Source organism: Hipposideros armiger, unplaced genomic scaffold, assembly GCF_001890085.2.
Source record: "Hipposideros armiger isolate ML-2016 unplaced genomic scaffold, ASM189008v1 scaffold_175, whole genome shotgun sequence".
Classification (NCBI taxonomy): Eukaryota; Metazoa; Chordata; class Mammalia; order Chiroptera; family Hipposideridae; genus Hipposideros; species Hipposideros armiger.
In genome coordinates this window covers 921,136-937,940 of record NW_017731525.1, presented here as the reverse complement: position 1 = coordinate 937,940, position 16,805 = coordinate 921,136, and the positions used below count along the sequence as shown (strand labels likewise).

Below are 16,805 nucleotides of genomic sequence, written 5' to 3'. Positions count from 1 at the left end.
TTGAGCTGTTGTTCAGCATCTTAGCTGTAGAGGGCAGTGTCACTGGCCCTCATATGTGGGATCCGAACCGGGGCCCTCTGGCATCCCAAGCCAGCTCCCAACCATCGCGCCATTCGGCTGGCCCGTCATGAAATGATTTTAAATGTAATCATCTTCCAACGATTCTCTGATGATTTTCTTAGGATAAATTCTAGAAATGAGAATATTAAGTCAAAAAGTATGAACAACCCTCCTAGTGAATAACACTGTGGTTAAGATCCTAAATGGGGGAGGCTAATTTATTTATTTATTTGTTTGCTTTTTTTTTTTTTTGGCCTGGGTTCCTGTCCTTGCTCTACCAGAAAGGTGGAGAAGGAAATAGGGGTGGTAGTGGCAGGTCCTGGAGAAGGTCTGGGCAATGTTCTTGCTCTCAAGGCTGGGTCCCTGGGTGGCTGCCCTTCAGAAATGTTGATTTCCTCTCAACACTGCAGGATCCAAGATGGCAGAGGGAGGAGGCGTGGAGAGGAAGAGCTCATCCAGGGAACGAGTCTAGGGGGCAAGTTGGCAAGTGAATGTATCGCCTCTTAAGATGAATATCACCACAAGAAAATGCATCTGCTCACTAAAAATCACCAGTTCAGTTAGACTGTCTCATTTCAGTTAGTTTTTAGGATAGTCTCTTTTGCACCTAAGCCATCAATTATTCACACATGGCAAGTGACTATCTGTAAATATTCCTTCCGTTCCTCATTATTGCCACACTCCTTCTCGAGTCCCACTCCTTCAGATGAACATTACCTGCCATTTGCCACCTTTCCGTGATGCAGTATCATGTAATAGCGAAAGCACAGACTTGGTAGGTGGCTCTCCTAGGGCTACCTCCTGGCTCTGCCTCCAACCTGCTGTGTGGTGTTGGACAATCTTTTTGATTCTCAGTTTCTCACCTTTAAAATAATTCAAAGTTGTAATGATAATAAAATTTGGTGACACAAGTAGAAAACAATAACAGCTGACCATTGAATTCTTAATATAAAAATCACAAAATAGAACACTGCTCTAAGTGCTTAAAATGCATGAATTTACTTATTCCTCAAAACGATCATGGTAAGCTTGATTCTCGATAGCTCTCATGGCTTTCATCCCTGGTGTTATTTCTGTGATTATGTTACATTATGTGGCCAAAGGGACTTTGAAGATGTAATTAAGATGACTAGTCAGTTGACCTTGAGCTAGGCAGATTACCCAGGTGGGCCTGGATAATATAGTTATATAATCACGCAAGCCCCGTCAAAGCAAGAAGTTTGCTTTGGCTGTTGGCAAAAGAGGAGGTCAGGGAGATTGGAAGCGTGAGACGGACGCAGTGCAGTTGCTGCTTTGAAGATGGAGGGAGTCACATGAGAAGGAGCCTGGGCAGCTTCCAGGAGCAGAGGGCCGGTCCCCCCAGCTGACAGCCAACAAGGAAACTAGGACCTTAGCCCTACAGCTGCAAGGATGCTGCCGACAACCTGAATGAGTTTGGAAGGAAATTCTTCCCCAGCCCCCAGATCAGAGCCCAGCTGGCTGGTATCTTGGCTTCAGCCTTGTGAGGTCCTAAGCAGAGAACCCAGGGGAGCCCACCCAGACTTTTAACCCACAGAACTGTGACATAATAAATGAATGTTGCTTTAAGATGCTAAGTTGTGACAGCAATAGGAAACTAATACAAACCACATGTAGTAGCTACCTTTATTATTATGCCCACTTTGCAAATGAGGAAACTGAAGCACAGAGAAATAAAGTCACTTGCCTTTGAATATCAGAAGTGGGATTTAAATCGAGGTAGTCTGTCCCCAGATCCCACGCTCTAACCTAGGGACAGAGTGCTTGAGACATTTGTAGGTACTCATGGCATATTAGTTTCCTTTCCTTTTCTTTTTAGTGTAGTCCAGAGGGCACTGAGCTGCCACTTTTTCCGATTTTGCTGATGAGGGTTATCTGGTGCTGTGGCAGGGGGCTCTGGATAAAGATAGCATACTGGAAACATTAGTTTTACTCATAGGAGTGGGCCTTTACATATAAAAACCTGAATATTTCATAGCCTAGAACACAAAAGATAAAACCAGACATTTCAAAGAATCTTGGTTTTTGATAATCTCTTTACTGTGAAAAATCCTTGACTGAAGAAGTTTGAGAAGCATCGAGTTGACACATTCAAACTAATTTAATATCCGTCCTTCCCATTTTATTCCCTAAATTCACAGTGAGTTTGCTGTACCAGCTAGAATTCTGAAATGAGAATCAGGAAATGTGGACCCAGCTATTCATCACCATCTAGCCAACCATCATCCATCTTATATTCATTCAGTCAAGCTAGCATTTATAGAATGGTCCTCTATGCCTGGAGTGTCTCTAATACAATCTGACTTGATGAAGTATTACTAACTTTTCCAGTTGTGTTTCCTTGCCTATGAAATAAGGTGATTTGACAAAACTTTCTCTAGGGTCTCTGTCACCAATCTAATGCTTTTACAGTTCTTGTATGCACTGACCTCTGGACCTGACTAGGTAGGGCAATGTTTCTCAAAGTCCAGCCTGGTACTATCTGCATCAGAATCTCTTGGGGTGCCTTATAAAAAAAACAGATCTGGTTTGAAACAAGCTCTCCAGGTTATTCTTATGCACACTGAAGTTTGAGATGTAGAGCTATAGGGATATAACGTAAATATATAATGTAGGTCTTGTGTCCTAAAGTGTGTCACTTATTAAATGACAAGCCTTATATTGGGTTGTCAGAAAAGTTATGATGCATTTTTGCAACAGATGGCACTAGTTCATTTTTGGAAGTACTAGAGTCATTTGCATCTATATTATTGCTATGTCATTTAACAGCTGACAGTTCTAGCCTCATTCTAAAAAAATTGAGCGATTTGGCTGAGTTTTGGGGATTTTACAACAAGTTGAAGATGGAAGACCAAACTGTGCATTTTCGCCATATTTTACTGTTTTACTTCTATAAAGGGAAGAACGTGTGTCAAGCTTGTGAAAAGTTGCACAAAGTTTACAGTGACAATGCCCTACAAGAACGTCAGTGCCAATGATAGTTCACGAAATTCCGTGCTGGTGATTTTGATCCCAATGATGCTCTTTGGTCAGGGAGGCCCACCGAGGTTGATGATGACAAAATAAAGGCATTGATCGAGTCAAACCCACGTTACACGACATGAGAGATTGCAGAAACATTGAACATCCATCATTCAAGTGTTCACGACCACCTGAAGAAGCTGGGATATGTAAGTAAGCTCGATATTTGGGTTCCTCATGAACTCAAAGAAGTTAATTTGATGGCGTGTATAAACATCTGCAATATCATCAAACGTGAGGAAAACGATCCTTTTTTGAAGCGACTGATAACTGGTGTTAAGAAGTGGATTGTTTACAACAATGTGGTGCGCAAACGGTCTTGGTCCCGACGCGATGATTTGCCTCAAAAGACAACAAAAGCAGACATTCATCAGAAGATGGTTATGCTCTCAGTGTGGTGGAATTTTAAAGATGTCGGTCATGTTTTTTGAGCTCCTATCAAGGAACCAAACAATCAATTTGAATGTGTACTGTCGGCAATTGGACAGTTTGAATGAATCCATCATCCAGAAACGTTGAGAGCTTGTTAACTGTAAAGGAGTTGTGTTCCATCGCAACAATGCGAGACCACACACAAGTTTGATCACCCATCAGAAATTATTGGAGCTTGGATGGGATGTGTTGCCACACCCACCGTACTCACCTGACCTTGCGCCGTCAGACTTCCACTTGTTTCGCTCTCTTCAAAACTCCTTGCGTGGTATAACGTTCAATTCAGATGAGGCTGTAAATCAGCACCTTGTTCAGTTTTTCACAATTAAAGACAGGTCCTACTATGAACGAGGAATTATGAAGCTCACTGAAAGATTTGCAAAGGTTATCGAACAAAACGGACAATATATCATTTATTGATCTTTGTCCTTTATGTAAATAAATGACCTTTGAAAAACATAGAAAAAATATGTCATGACTTTTCTGACAACCCAATAGGTTTGGAAAGAACAGCAGGGCCACACCTGTCTGTATCAGTCTTCTGGCCACACCCATCCTCCCCCACCCCAATACTCCATCCCAGCCAAGGCCAGGGAGGGAGCTGTGACAGATTATGGAGCATATCTGGCCCAGCCCCTGTACCTGCAAAGTCACCTTTCCCTTTCTGGGGCTTACCTGTGCCTACCCTTTTCAATAACGGGTTAAGTGAGAATAGGAGTGGGAATTCTTCCTAGCTTCAAGAGCCTTTTCCCTTCCAAAGGGAGGGTGGGGAAGCCCCTCTGGGCACCTGGCACCTTGCAGCAGTGACTCCCCCGGATTAGGCAGCGGTTTAGGCGGCACCTTTTCCACCTTCTTTAGCACAGAGAAGGGGAAACTGGGGAAGTGGGTCAGCCCCGCTGGCCGGCTGAAACAGACCCGCCCCCGCCTTCGCTCCCCGCTTTCCTGCTGAGCATAAAGCCTCGGCTCCTACCGAGCAGTGTCGCTGGAGTGTCTGTGCCAAGGGTTGGACTGGCCGGTTCCTGCGCCGCGGAGCTCTGCCCGCCCGCTGCCCTTGCCCTCGCTCAGCCGCCAGCCCTGCGGCGCTGTTGGCCCTCCCACCACCCCCTCGGCGGGGCCCTTCCCTTACTATGGTAATAGTGACATTCAGCGTGAAAGGCTAGTGCGGACAGCGGCGCCGCAGCTCCCACAGCGCGGGAGGCGCGGTCAGGGGACCGGGCTGCGCGCACCTCGCACGCACCCCTGAGCTGCGGCGGCCCGGCTGCAGGAGCGCTCGGCCCCTGGCCTCTGCGGGACAGTCCTCCAGCCACGCTCCCGCTCCCGCGAGGTGCAGGCAAGACCTCGCGGCTCGGGCTTCTACGCGGGGAAAGGACGGACCCAGCGCTTCTGGAGGGACCCTGCCTTACTTCTTGTATATGGCAAAGTTTCTCGCCGAGCTCCTGGGCTGCACATTGCCGAGCAAAGGCGCCTCTCCCATGTTTGAGGTAGGTGGAGGGTGTGTCCCCGCAGCGACGGCTGTCTGCAGGCAAGTCCCCAGGAGTTGACAAGTGTGCAGTCTCGCTTGCCTGGATTCCACCTGGATGTCTGGGGTGGGGCAGGGAGAGGATGGCGATGAGGAGACCGGAAGCCTGTATTCTTGCCTCCCCTGGACCTCATTGAAAAAAAATATGTATATGTATGTATATGTATATGTATATGTATATGTATATGTATATGTATATGTATATGTATATGTATATGTATATTTTTCCTTCCCTAGTTGACAGGCAAACACATTTTCTGTCAATCTGGATGAGTTTTTAGAGTTAATCTTTACCTAAAATGCCAGGAATGTGTGCAAGTGAGCAGTATCCTGCAGCCCCTCTCTGCTGCCTACTTGTTTCTTCCTTTTCTCTTTTAATCTGATAACATAATTAACAGTAAAATCATTAGGTCAGAAGGTTTCTACTTTCCTGCCTCCTCCAACTACTGCCCTCTCCTAACCTCTGGCACACCACAGACTCAAGAAGTTAACTCATTTCTTCTTCTGTGAGTGAGATCCGTTGTGGATGAGAAAGGTTAAAGCAGGGTTTGCCAAATCAGGTGAACAAGTCTCAGTTCTGAAGGCAGGTCCATCTACTTGCTCACCTCTGCAGGAGAGGGCACTGATGCAGCTGTGAGCATCTCGGCAAGGCTTTGTTTATGAGAAGGCTGGCTTCCTTGTCTTCTTGTGGGGAGTGGTGGCATCAACTTTTTAAATAGGAAACCTGTATTGATCACTCAGGGACAGCTTTACACTATGCACAGTCCCTCCCTTACCTCTACAATGTGAACTGTCCTTTGTCTCTATCCATCTGCCGTCCCCCAACTGGCTGCCTGATAGCCAGGCCTGGACCAGAGGGTTTTGGCCGCAGCCCTGGCCAGGCTAACCAGCGCTGCAGTGAGTGCATGCACATCACTCCTCACTCAGTCCCAGGGCCTGACAACTTCCCCTGCCAGGCTCAGGGCTGCTCCACGAGCTGTGTCAGTCCTGTCTGGTTGCAGTTTCCTGACTGGCCAGAGAGAGCAGAACTTGGCCTCTTCTCTCCTGGGTGCAGGATCTTGTCCTTTAGTAAAGCAGCTCTTGAGGCTCCAGACTCTTAGTCTCTGCCCTGTTGGGGCGTCTCGTCTCACCTTTGGCAGCTGTAGGTATTCTTACCTCCTGAGATCCTAGGGTCACACTCCTTTGATTTTGGAGCTCTGATTACCCATAATCTCTGCTGTGTGACAAATTGGTTGTTAAGCAGGGAGATCCCCATAGTAGGCAGTGAAGAGGAGCTGGGAAAACAAGAGGAGGCTGGGAGAAACGAGACCGAAATGCCTGAGCACTTGGTAGCCTGGAATCTAAAAAATAATGAGGAGCCTGGAAAAGCAAAGTTTTCTAGGCCTGCAGCTAAAATTAGTTGCCCCCTTTGGTGTGTAACATCTCTGGCCCTTTGCTTCTCTGTAATGTAAATATTAGGCAGCATTTGGGGGTCATTTGAGACATCTGAGGTACTTCTTTAAAATGGCTTTTCTCTTTGGCTTTCTTTTCACTTGTATTTGGGTTTTTATTCTTAAATGACCAAGACCCAGGCCAAGCGATTTTGGTTGTATGCACTGCCTTTTTGGTTGTATATTTCTGACTGTTTTATCCTCCAGCCAATAGATACTCGGCCTTTATATTTTAGAATGATTGGTTCTCAATCATTGCTTGCTGCAGGGCGCCTTAATACTAGTCAGAGACATATTTAGACAATTAAGAAAATGACTGGCTGTTTTGTGTTTGAAGAGCTCCAGGGAAAGGGAATTCCCTCAGTCCTTGGTAACTCCTTATATCTTGCTTTGTGTTGTTTTCTACCCATCTAGAGGCAGGCGCTACTGTCACATTTGCTCTCTCCTTTCTACAAGTGACTAATTCAGTGTTAGCTCAATCATCCAAAAACGCTCCACCAAGGTATCACTTTTAATCAGTGTTGCTGGAGGAGTTAAGTGATCTTCCCTTTCCTACCTAAGGGGGAGAATCTGTGCCCAAAGAGGTGAATAATTGAGTCAGGAATGTGTTTTGAGGATGCTGTCTTCTCAGGCAAGAGCCCCTTTAAAACATTCTTACTGATAAATGAAGAGGCAGTTGCTGAGCCCTCTACATCTAAGGGAAAGAAATGTGTAGGAAAGATATTCTTAAACCTTTCAAAATATTCCTTTCCTAAAAGTGAAAGTGCTAGGGTGCGAGAAATTTTAGGCAGCTTTTCATTTCCACCAAATGCTCTAATTCTAACTTTGGAGGTTACCTTTAGTTTCAGGGAGGTCCAGAGAAGAGAGGGATATTTTCATAATGAATGGCCTTTGCTTGCTTCATTTTGGTTAGGAGCGGCCAAGAATGTAGTCTCTTCCTACACAGGCCAGTTAGGTTTGCACCGAGGAGCTTCTGCCTGAAAGAATGCCGAATCCTGACAGGACCACTTCTTGTGTGTTTGCAGTTGTCCGATGAGGGAGAATGGGTGACAGGGTGTGGAGAACACGAGGCGAAAAGTCACTGTGGTTGAAAACCAGTTCCAACCGGTGCCTTGCTGTGTCATCTTCAGAGGCTAAGGACAGGGTATGCATTTGAAAGAGAGCGTCTCCGTGATCGTTTTGTTAAACTTTCCTTTCCTTTTTCTTAGGAAAGTATTTAAGTTTGCAAACCAAGTCCTTGAGAAACAATTTTGAAATTTCAAGAAAAACAAAATAGGTAATGAAGTTTACCACAGTCATGGCAGTGCCTGAGCACTGGGCTAGATTTTTGGAGTAATGTTTGTGCCACCCCAAGGCAGAGCTCTTGCCGAAAGAGTGGGTTTGCTGTGGATCCTGATATCTACAGAGGTAGGACATTCTAAGCACACAGGTGAATGGTTTCAGGCCTAGCAGGCCCTACTTATGTGTCCTGTAAGCTCGGGTGGGTGGCTGTGTGGCCCTGACATCCATTCCTTCCCCTTGAGCTCTACTGTATTATGAACCTGCCCCCACCTCCAGCCTCAGAGCTCTTTTACACTGTGCCTTAGCGAGCGTGATGTAGGTCTCCCGCCACTCCAGGACAGGAAGTGAGTGGCAGGAGAATTGTATAATCAGAGGCGGGTGCTTTTCCTCCTTCCAGGCCCCTCTTCCCTTCATCATCTAACCTGGTGGGGTACCTTTCGGGAGCCATAGCCATTGGGCAGAACATGTCTGGTTCTGCAGAACAGGGACGTTCAGCCCACGCCCCTGTTTGTGGATGTGCTCTCTAGCGTTTTCACACCTCATGTACATTCTACTTGTTTCCACATTCTGTTTTCTGTCTCCACCAGTATTGCTGCCTAACTCTGACTATAGCTTTATTTTGATTTATATATAATAACTATCATTTATTGCCTACTCTGGGTTAGGCATTGTGCTAAGGGCATAATGCACATGACTTCATCTCTCCTCCCAATAGCGTCAAGACATAAATGTTAACAACCATGTTTTACAGATGAGAAAATTGACGCTTAGCGAGTTTTAAGGAATTTGCTTAAGGTTGCCTTAGGAATGTGTACTAGAGTGAGGGTCTCGAAGTTCACCTCCCTCCCTCAGCTATGGTTACTTGGTATTTAATTTTGTTTTGTTATAGTTCTGTTTTCTACCTCAGCTTCATTCCTAGGAATACTCTTTCTTTTTGGAAATAGGGAAGGGAAACCCTACTCTTTGAAATTCTCTTTTGTCCTTTCACCCTCACTGTATATAGGAAGGGTGTGAGTACCCTACTCCGGGGAATGCTCAATCAAAGGCTGATTGAACTCAGAGGAATTGTTAAGGGAGAAATTCAAGTTCAGTCACCATGACCCTTTATAGAGAGCTTCCGTTTGCAGAGCACTTCCTTTGCGTTTTCCTGTTTTGTTCCCCAATCACATTATGAGGTAAGTCATGTTGTCATCCCTGTTTTGGAAGTGAGGAAGCGAAGGCTCGGAGTCATTACACGAGCTGTCCAAAGTCACTCACCTACTAAGGATCTGACCTGGGAGATAAATCCTGGACTCTGATTCCACAGTGCTTTGCTAGCCAGCTACATTAACTTACCTGGTCTTTTACTGGCCTCTGATCTGTTTCATCCATTCTATCTTTTGGACTATTGCCAAAGTCATCTTCTTTAATAGCCCAACTTAACACAGTGCCCATTTAAATACCCCATATTCTTTGGTGGTTCGCTGTTGCATGTGGATTCAGCAGGTATGCAATTCCTCTTGACAGAGTGGTCTCCCCCTAATTTTCTTGTCCAATCTTTCCTTCCTTGTACTATATTCCTAGTATTCCAGCAATTACTTCCATTTCTTGTTCATGTGCTCTCACCTCCAAGCTGTTCCTCTGCCTAACGTTCTCCTATTGATGTTCAGCTCCAATCTCACCTCCAGACCCATGCCCTTGGATAACATCTAGCCCACTGAATATTATTTGCTTTGAATAATATTTTGTTTTTATATGATACTGTGGACAACTACTCTTATAACTTCTCTATGCTTCAGTTTTCTGTCTTCAGTGGGGATAACAGCAGTGCTGAATGCAGAGCAGTTAATGCCTAGAAAGAACTTAGAATAGTGCTCAATGCATGGTGATTGCTGAGGCCCTTTCCTGTGTGTCTCTGACCTCTTCCGCCTCAAGAAATAAGTATGCTTTCCTTCTATACCACCTAGCTCAGTATTTTATACATAGTTTTGCAACAAACAGATGTTTGATGGATCAAATTGATCTTCCAACTCTGAAGGTTCATTATTGTCTTTGCCCTTAAATTATTTGTTATCTGAAATTCAAATTTAACCAGCACCCTGTGTTTTTTACTTGCTAAATCTGGCAGTCCTATCGTCTATCCTCTACCTCCCTCCTCTTTCCTCAGAAACCAGCTCCTCAAGTCCAGTTCCACTCTGCTGTGGAAGCCTTGTCCCCATCCTTCCCTCTTTATGGCCCCTAATGTGTCAGAGACCCTGTCCCAGGCCACAGGAACCACCTACAGGGAATTGCAGCTGGACAACTGTTTGTCCCCACTGCTTTATTATTATGGAAATGCTAGAGTGAGCAAGATTTCCACTGCAAGTGCAGGGCTGTGACTGAGAGAGGCATATTACTGACATCCTATTTATTCATTCTTCATGTGTTCACCAGCTCATTGAATCATTTGTTCATTTAACAAATGTTATTAAGTGCTGGCTTAGTGCTAGGTGCCCCCATGGAAGCCTTGCTAAGAAGCCTTCAAACTGTTTTGACCCACAATAAGAAATATATTTTACATTGCAATCTTAAATCCACATAGCTGTTTATACCTATATAACACTGAAATAAAGTTTCAGGAATAATACGTTTCTTTATGACAGGGGATTTATTCATCTTTGCAATGCTGTTCTTTCCTTTGCATTCCATTTCTTCCATTCTATTAAGAATTAAACAGGGGAAAGACCCATTGAATTGATTTCATGAGTTGTGACTCATAATTGGAAAAGCACTGCTAGATAGGATAGTAAGATTCTATTTTAACAGACCAATTTGTATTACCTCACTATCACAGTACTATACTTTCACCTTGTTGTAGTATACATTAGGAGATTTTTGTGGCCTATCTTGGGAAGCCAATCACCATGCATGACATTATTTTTTGGTAGAAAATATTTTCAGGGTTTCGAACAACTAACTTACCAAATAACTTTTGATACATATTCTGCCTCTAAATTGGGTAAAAGGTTTGGCTGTTATCTGAACATAGTTTATGACATGGTTTTTTATTTTGAATGCTGTATTCAAATTTCAGTGTATTTCTCTCTTTGTATCTACTAATAACAAATGTGCTCCACTGGTTGGATTGACTCCCTGGGCTACATTTTATGAATCTTCCCAGTTTTATATTTTAATTGGCCCCATCCCTTCTCTTGTGACAGAAGTTATACTTTCAAGCAATTTTTACCCCTTTGATTTTCCTGGTAGAGATCTTGATTTTGTCCATTCTAATGAGCTCCTTTGTCTCTTTAAATGCGTCTTATATACACTCTCATCTCATCATTTTGTTAGGCTTCAAGCATCTAAAGAATGAACCATGTGGTCAGTCTGCTTTGAAAGCAAATAACTTGGATGAGTATGGCTGTAACTTTAGTGATTGGATGTTGGTGGATGATCATAAGAGAGAAGTTTGATTTTGAGAATAATAGCTCCTGTTGCCACAGCTGGGCTTTCTATGGGGGCCATTTGAATTATAAGCTAATGGATGCTGAGTTTGTCTTGTAAATTCACAATTCAGTTTGTTTGAGGGCCAACTGAATGGCTCTACCACATCCAAGTCATTGTATATACAAGGTCGACTCTACTTCCCTTTGTGTTAGCTGCTTTTAAACTCTGCATGTGGTCCTAAATGTATGCATTTCATTTATAGGAATATTTGGTCCCATTATGATTACATCTGTCTAATGGCTTCTTGCTGAGAAACGGTTACATAATTTTTTCATTTTTGTATTTTGATAAGAAAAGGCTGGTGTTTCCTATCTGTCAAATGGCCAGTGCTGGCTGCATGTCATAGGGAGCAGGGAGAGGAGTTTAACTCTGATTTATTTCCTTTTGCTTAGTTCTTTTCAATTTGTAATGGTGTTTTGTATATTATGAATTTCTTTACTTTGCAAATCTTTGATGAAATACAATTGATCCCGTAGTCGCATTTATATTAGAAAAGTTGTACTTACTTAGAGTTACCTATTAAAGTGGCCCATAAGTAAAATGACAACTTTTATTTATCTGAATTATGTGATGAGTAAGGATTGTGCCTTCTACCTTTTGGAGAACCTTAAATATATTCTAGGCCTATTTCTCCAAATACCTATAATATATTAACAGTATTTTATGTCTCTTTCAAACCTTTACATTTTCAAACCAAAATGGAGGACTCATCACCCTCCCTGCAACCACCTGAAACCCACTTCTCCTTCCAACTCTATCATCAGCCAAAGCACCATATGTCTTCTGTTTACCTAGTAGTACCATGGTGTCTCCTTTGATTTCTTTCTTTTCTTTTTTCTTCATGAACAACCTGTCAGTGACTCCAGCAGTCTCTGCTTTGGATTTGTACCTTTCTTGTTATCCCTACTAGTCTTTATCCACTGCTCTGACAAACATTTATTGAGTGTGTGCCATAACCAAGGGGCAGTAGGGTCTGTAGGGGATTTCATAATAGGCCACAAATTGGTTTGCTTCCCTGAAGTCTCCCTCCTTCCGATTTTTCCTGAATTTGCTGCTTGTATACCACAATGCCTTTTCATTGTCACTTTCCTACATAAGAGTCTACCTGACTTTCTATTTCCAAAGGCTCAAGTCTCTAAATTCTGCCTAAGTTATTTCTAAGGTATTCTCTTAAGGTCTCACCCTGCCTAGCCAACTTTACTTCCTGCCATTGATTTTTCTCCCGCTGATCCTCACATGTCAAATACAAGTTCTTGCCTCTGTGTCTTTGTTGTTTATGCTACTTGTCTATCCTGTAATATGACGACCTGGCCTCATTCTTTCCATTCTCCCTAACTAAACACTACCTAACCTTCAGGGCCGTAGTAAAGACCCACCCAGCCTTTTATGAAGCCTCCTCTAAGAGTACACAGGCTGGAAACTCAGATATTTGGTTTCCGATCCTGGCTCGCCCACTTTTAGTCATGTGACCTTGAATAAATTATTTCTTTGTGTCTCACTTTTATTTTCTGTAAAATTGGAATAATAATAGTAGCTATCTTGAGTTTTTATGAGGATTAAGTAAGATAATTCAAATAAAATACTTAGCATAGTGTCTGGCATGCAGTAATTGACAAATAATATATAATAATAATAATTATTATTGTTATTATCATATACTTTTGCCTTGATCCCAGTAAGCCTAGGTTATCTCTCTTCTCTGACTATCTTAGAAATACCTTACACTTTTTTGAATTCTCCATAGTGCAAAAGCACAACATTAGGTACTCACTCAATCAATACTTATTAATTTTGAACACACGCCATATGCTGTTTTAGCAAAACCTGGGAACCAATTTATTTCTGGATATATTTAATTGTATTTCATGGAACTGTGACAGCCTCTGTCCTTTAGTGACTTTCCCCTAATCTATGAGATGTATATTGATGCTAACTAACTTAGGCTACAGTCATAAAAACGATGATAATGTACTTTTACGTACAACTCGGGCAGAAGCAGTACTTGAAAAATGTACCAATTATAAATGCCATTTCAATAAAATTTAACTTTAGATTGCAATATAATTAAACACAGAGTATTTTTTTTTCAATTGGTTTGCAAACATGTATTCTCAAAATAAGTCAAGTGAAGCAAATTCATGCCATAAGTCAAGATGTGACTCGTCAGACCTTTATGTTCCATGCTGTCGGTAGAGAATTCCGGCTGGAAGTCAGCCAGATTATTCCAAAATTAATTTACTCTGAAGAACACTTACCCAGTGGGCTTCCTTATTATACTTCCAGTGGGAAAGAGGGAGGAATGATGCCCTGCTTCCCTGGAAACTCTGTTGGATGGCCTGAAAGCATGGGAATTTACTTTTATGGAGATTATTTGAACTTGGCTGGAAATCAAGTGAGGGTGCCTACAGAGAGGCACAGGAGGCAGAAAACTGAAGAGCAGCCGTGTTATGAATTGCAAAGCACTTGCACCAGGAGTCTTAAGATCTGAATTCTGAGCCTGGCTCATCCCCTCATTGGCTGCATGCTACTGAGGGAAATCACCTTACCTCTATGAGTGTCCGTTTTCAAAGCTCTAAAGTGAAAGTATCAATATTCGATCTGCTTCACTCACAGAAATGCTGGGAGGCTCTGGTGTGGTAATAAACATGAAAGTCCGTTATAAAATCTCAAGCATTACACACATGTGAGTTGCCATTACTGATGCTGGAATGAGGAGGACAGACATGTAAGGTGCATACTTGGCATCCTGGGCATGCAGGAGCCTGCTGGAGGATGGACTGTTAGGGATGGTATGAATGGTAAAGAATAGAAATGCTTCTATATATTTGGAAGGCAGAGAAGGAAATATGAAACCGTCGTAATTTACAACTAGAGCTTTAGCCCCTGTGCCATACATAACCCCTGGAATCTATGTATTGTCAGAGATTTACTTAGGGAATAAAGCACTTAAACACTAAGCTTGAATTAGGTATATGAATGAAATTCTATCAACATGGGGAGGCAGGGATGGGATGGGCATGCAGATATCAGGGACAGGAGGCAAGTTGCAAGGAGGGCTGCTGGGTCAGACTCAGAAAGAGGGTCTGAGAGGCTAGGATTGTAGATTTGCAAAAATATACAGTGGCCATGTTTTGAACTCCCTCCTCTTTCCCTTTGTCCCCTGAGCCTAGCCACCCTGTGCTAGAAAAACGAGCTTGACATATGATAACCCACGCAGATCTGCTATGGGGCCGTTTCAGAGAGGAGAACTCAGAGGAAGAAGCCTTTTTAATGCATGAGGAGTACTGATGTCCCGGGCAGAGCAGTAATGGGTAGTTTCTGCAGGAGCAGTACAAGCACACGGGTAACCTGGAGCCAACACAGTCCATTGGCTGCTCTGACTGGTTCAAGGTTCACATGATGTAAGTTTCCCCAGAAGGCACCAACTGACCGAAGGAAGGAGAGATCCTTGGAAGAGAATCTGATGTTCTCAGGGTGGGGTGGGTTTATGTGGCTAGTAAAATTTGGGTGTAAGTGATAAGATGACCTCACTTACCACCACATTTGGGTACATAAAATTTGTTCATATAATCTTGTCAATTTTCTCCTTTCCTATTTCATTCTTGAATCAGTATGAAATCTAATCCCCACCCAACCCCTCTTTTCCTTTTTTTGGGGGGGGGCCTAACAAGGTTCTTCTTGATGTTCATTTTAACCAAATGTCATACACATTAAAATGTGTTGTTGTGTCTGTGAGGAGAAAATGGGGTTGTGTGGGAGGGGTCAGATGCACATACAGAGCCACACACAGACAGAAAGACAGACAGACACACCATGATTTGCTCCTGGAAAGACCATAATGATCAGACCACCACATGATGATCAGTGGTTACAATGAATCCAGAAATATCACTGAGTTTATTTATCAATTTTGCTCCAAAACCTTAAGTGTGCTTGTATATGTGAAGCCAAGCGCATGGACACTGCTCGGGTTAACAAATTGAGCTCACTTCCTTTCCTTCTGGGTTTCTCTTTTGTCCCCTTGCTCTACTCCAGCTTAGGGAAGTCTTTCCTAAGAGTCTGTAACATAGCTGTGTGCGATTTTCATTTTTTTCCAACTCACTCTGCAAATAGAAACTGATTTCATTTTTTTCTCATGTATAAAGAAGTAGCGCATCTGATTTCACAGGCCAGAAATAAATGATTGGAAAGCATCCAGCCAGGCCCTGGGGAAGCCCCTAAAATTATCCTCTGCCTTATGGACTGTCCAGATTGTATGTGTGGCTGGGGAAGATGGGGGAAGGAAAGTGGGATTTGGGAAATAAAATTTTCTCCGGCCCAGATGCTGTTGAGTGAGTCAGATGGCTGGGTGAGGACCCTGATGCCGACTGTGATTTTTAAGAGTTCATTTGCTCGGTGCCAGGTTCGGATGTCCAAGCAGCTGGGAGGACCCTCTGGGGTTTCTAGTTAATGCCCCTCCCTTGCTCTGCATGTTGCGTGAACTTCCCTTACGTGTGAATTGTGCCTAGATAAATAGAGGGGCTTCTCTTGGCTTACCTTGCGTTGCATCTTTGGTTTGGAATTGCTGTGGGTTAGAGTGACTAAGACATATGCCCTCACTTAGCAGAGTTGATGGATTATAGACAATAATAACAGTTCTTTAGAATTTACTAAAATACCTTACATACAGAATTTTATTAGAAATGGAGAAACAGTATGGGGTTATTTTACTTTATTTACAGATGAAAAAAACTAAGGAACAGGAAATGAAAAATATTAGCTATTGGAAAACAGCTTGGGTCTAAAATTGTCTAACAGCCTTGCAGATAATAAAAATAATTTATCACCCTTTTCTATATATGCCTTCCTCCGTAATAGAATTAAGAAGATAGCACTATAAAAAACAGCAGCAACGGAAATCATCAATATGAAATTCTTTGAAAATCATAAAGTGGTACAATAAAAGGGAAGTTATCTTACCTCAAATACAATTTGGAGCAACAATGCAGGGTATACCTGAATACCATAAAATAGTGTTATTATTTAAATGAAACATTCCATCCTTAGTTAAGGTTCTTCCCATTTCTGGCCTTGCAGTTGAACATGGTAACCAATGGGAACAGCCTTGATGATCTGTTTTCAAAGGCATTTCCAAGCCCTTCTTTGTTCCACAAAATTAGCATAAACCCCACCTGCCATCTCTCACCATTGCCATCTCTTCCTTTGAGTTTTTTTATGTCACTGGATGAAGAGCTCTCAAGCTGTGAACTGTAGAAAACAAATAGATTTTTCTCTCTAGACAAAGCATCCCTAAGATACAGCATGTTGGGGTGATTGCACAGGAGTTTGTTATGAGGTCTCCTGTCCTGCTGGTGGCTGAGAGTGCTATTAGTAGAAGAGAATAATCGACACATTTCGTGGCACAGTGCTTTTTCGATTTTGAAGCACCTTGACTGGATCCTCTGAAGGAACTTTTTTTTTTTTTAAAGATTTTTATTGGGGAATTGGGGGGGATGGGAACAGTGCTGGGGAATTGGGGGAAGGGGAACAGACAAGTTGCTGTCGTTTTGTTCTTCAGTCTAGTTGTGGAGGACGTTGCT

At 42.9% G+C, this 16,805-nt stretch overlaps 1 protein-coding gene across 2 annotated transcripts in view; it reads left to right on the top strand.

The window, feature by feature from the left end:
* The first annotated feature begins 4,679 nt into the window (after positions 1-4,679).
* Positions 4,680-16,805, top strand: part of RASGEF1B (RasGEF domain family member 1B) — a 545,446-nt gene continuing 533,320 nt past the window's right edge. Inside the window, exon 1 of one of the 2 annotated variants that reach the window (XM_019652195.1) lies at positions 4,680-5,012. In XM_019652195.1, the coding sequence (XP_019507740.1) occupies positions 4,944-5,012 (69 nt within the window). In that variant the 5' untranslated portion in view covers positions 4,680-4,943. The remainder of the gene's footprint in view (positions 5,013-16,805) is intronic. The other variant, XM_019652196.1, reaches the window with a different exon arrangement.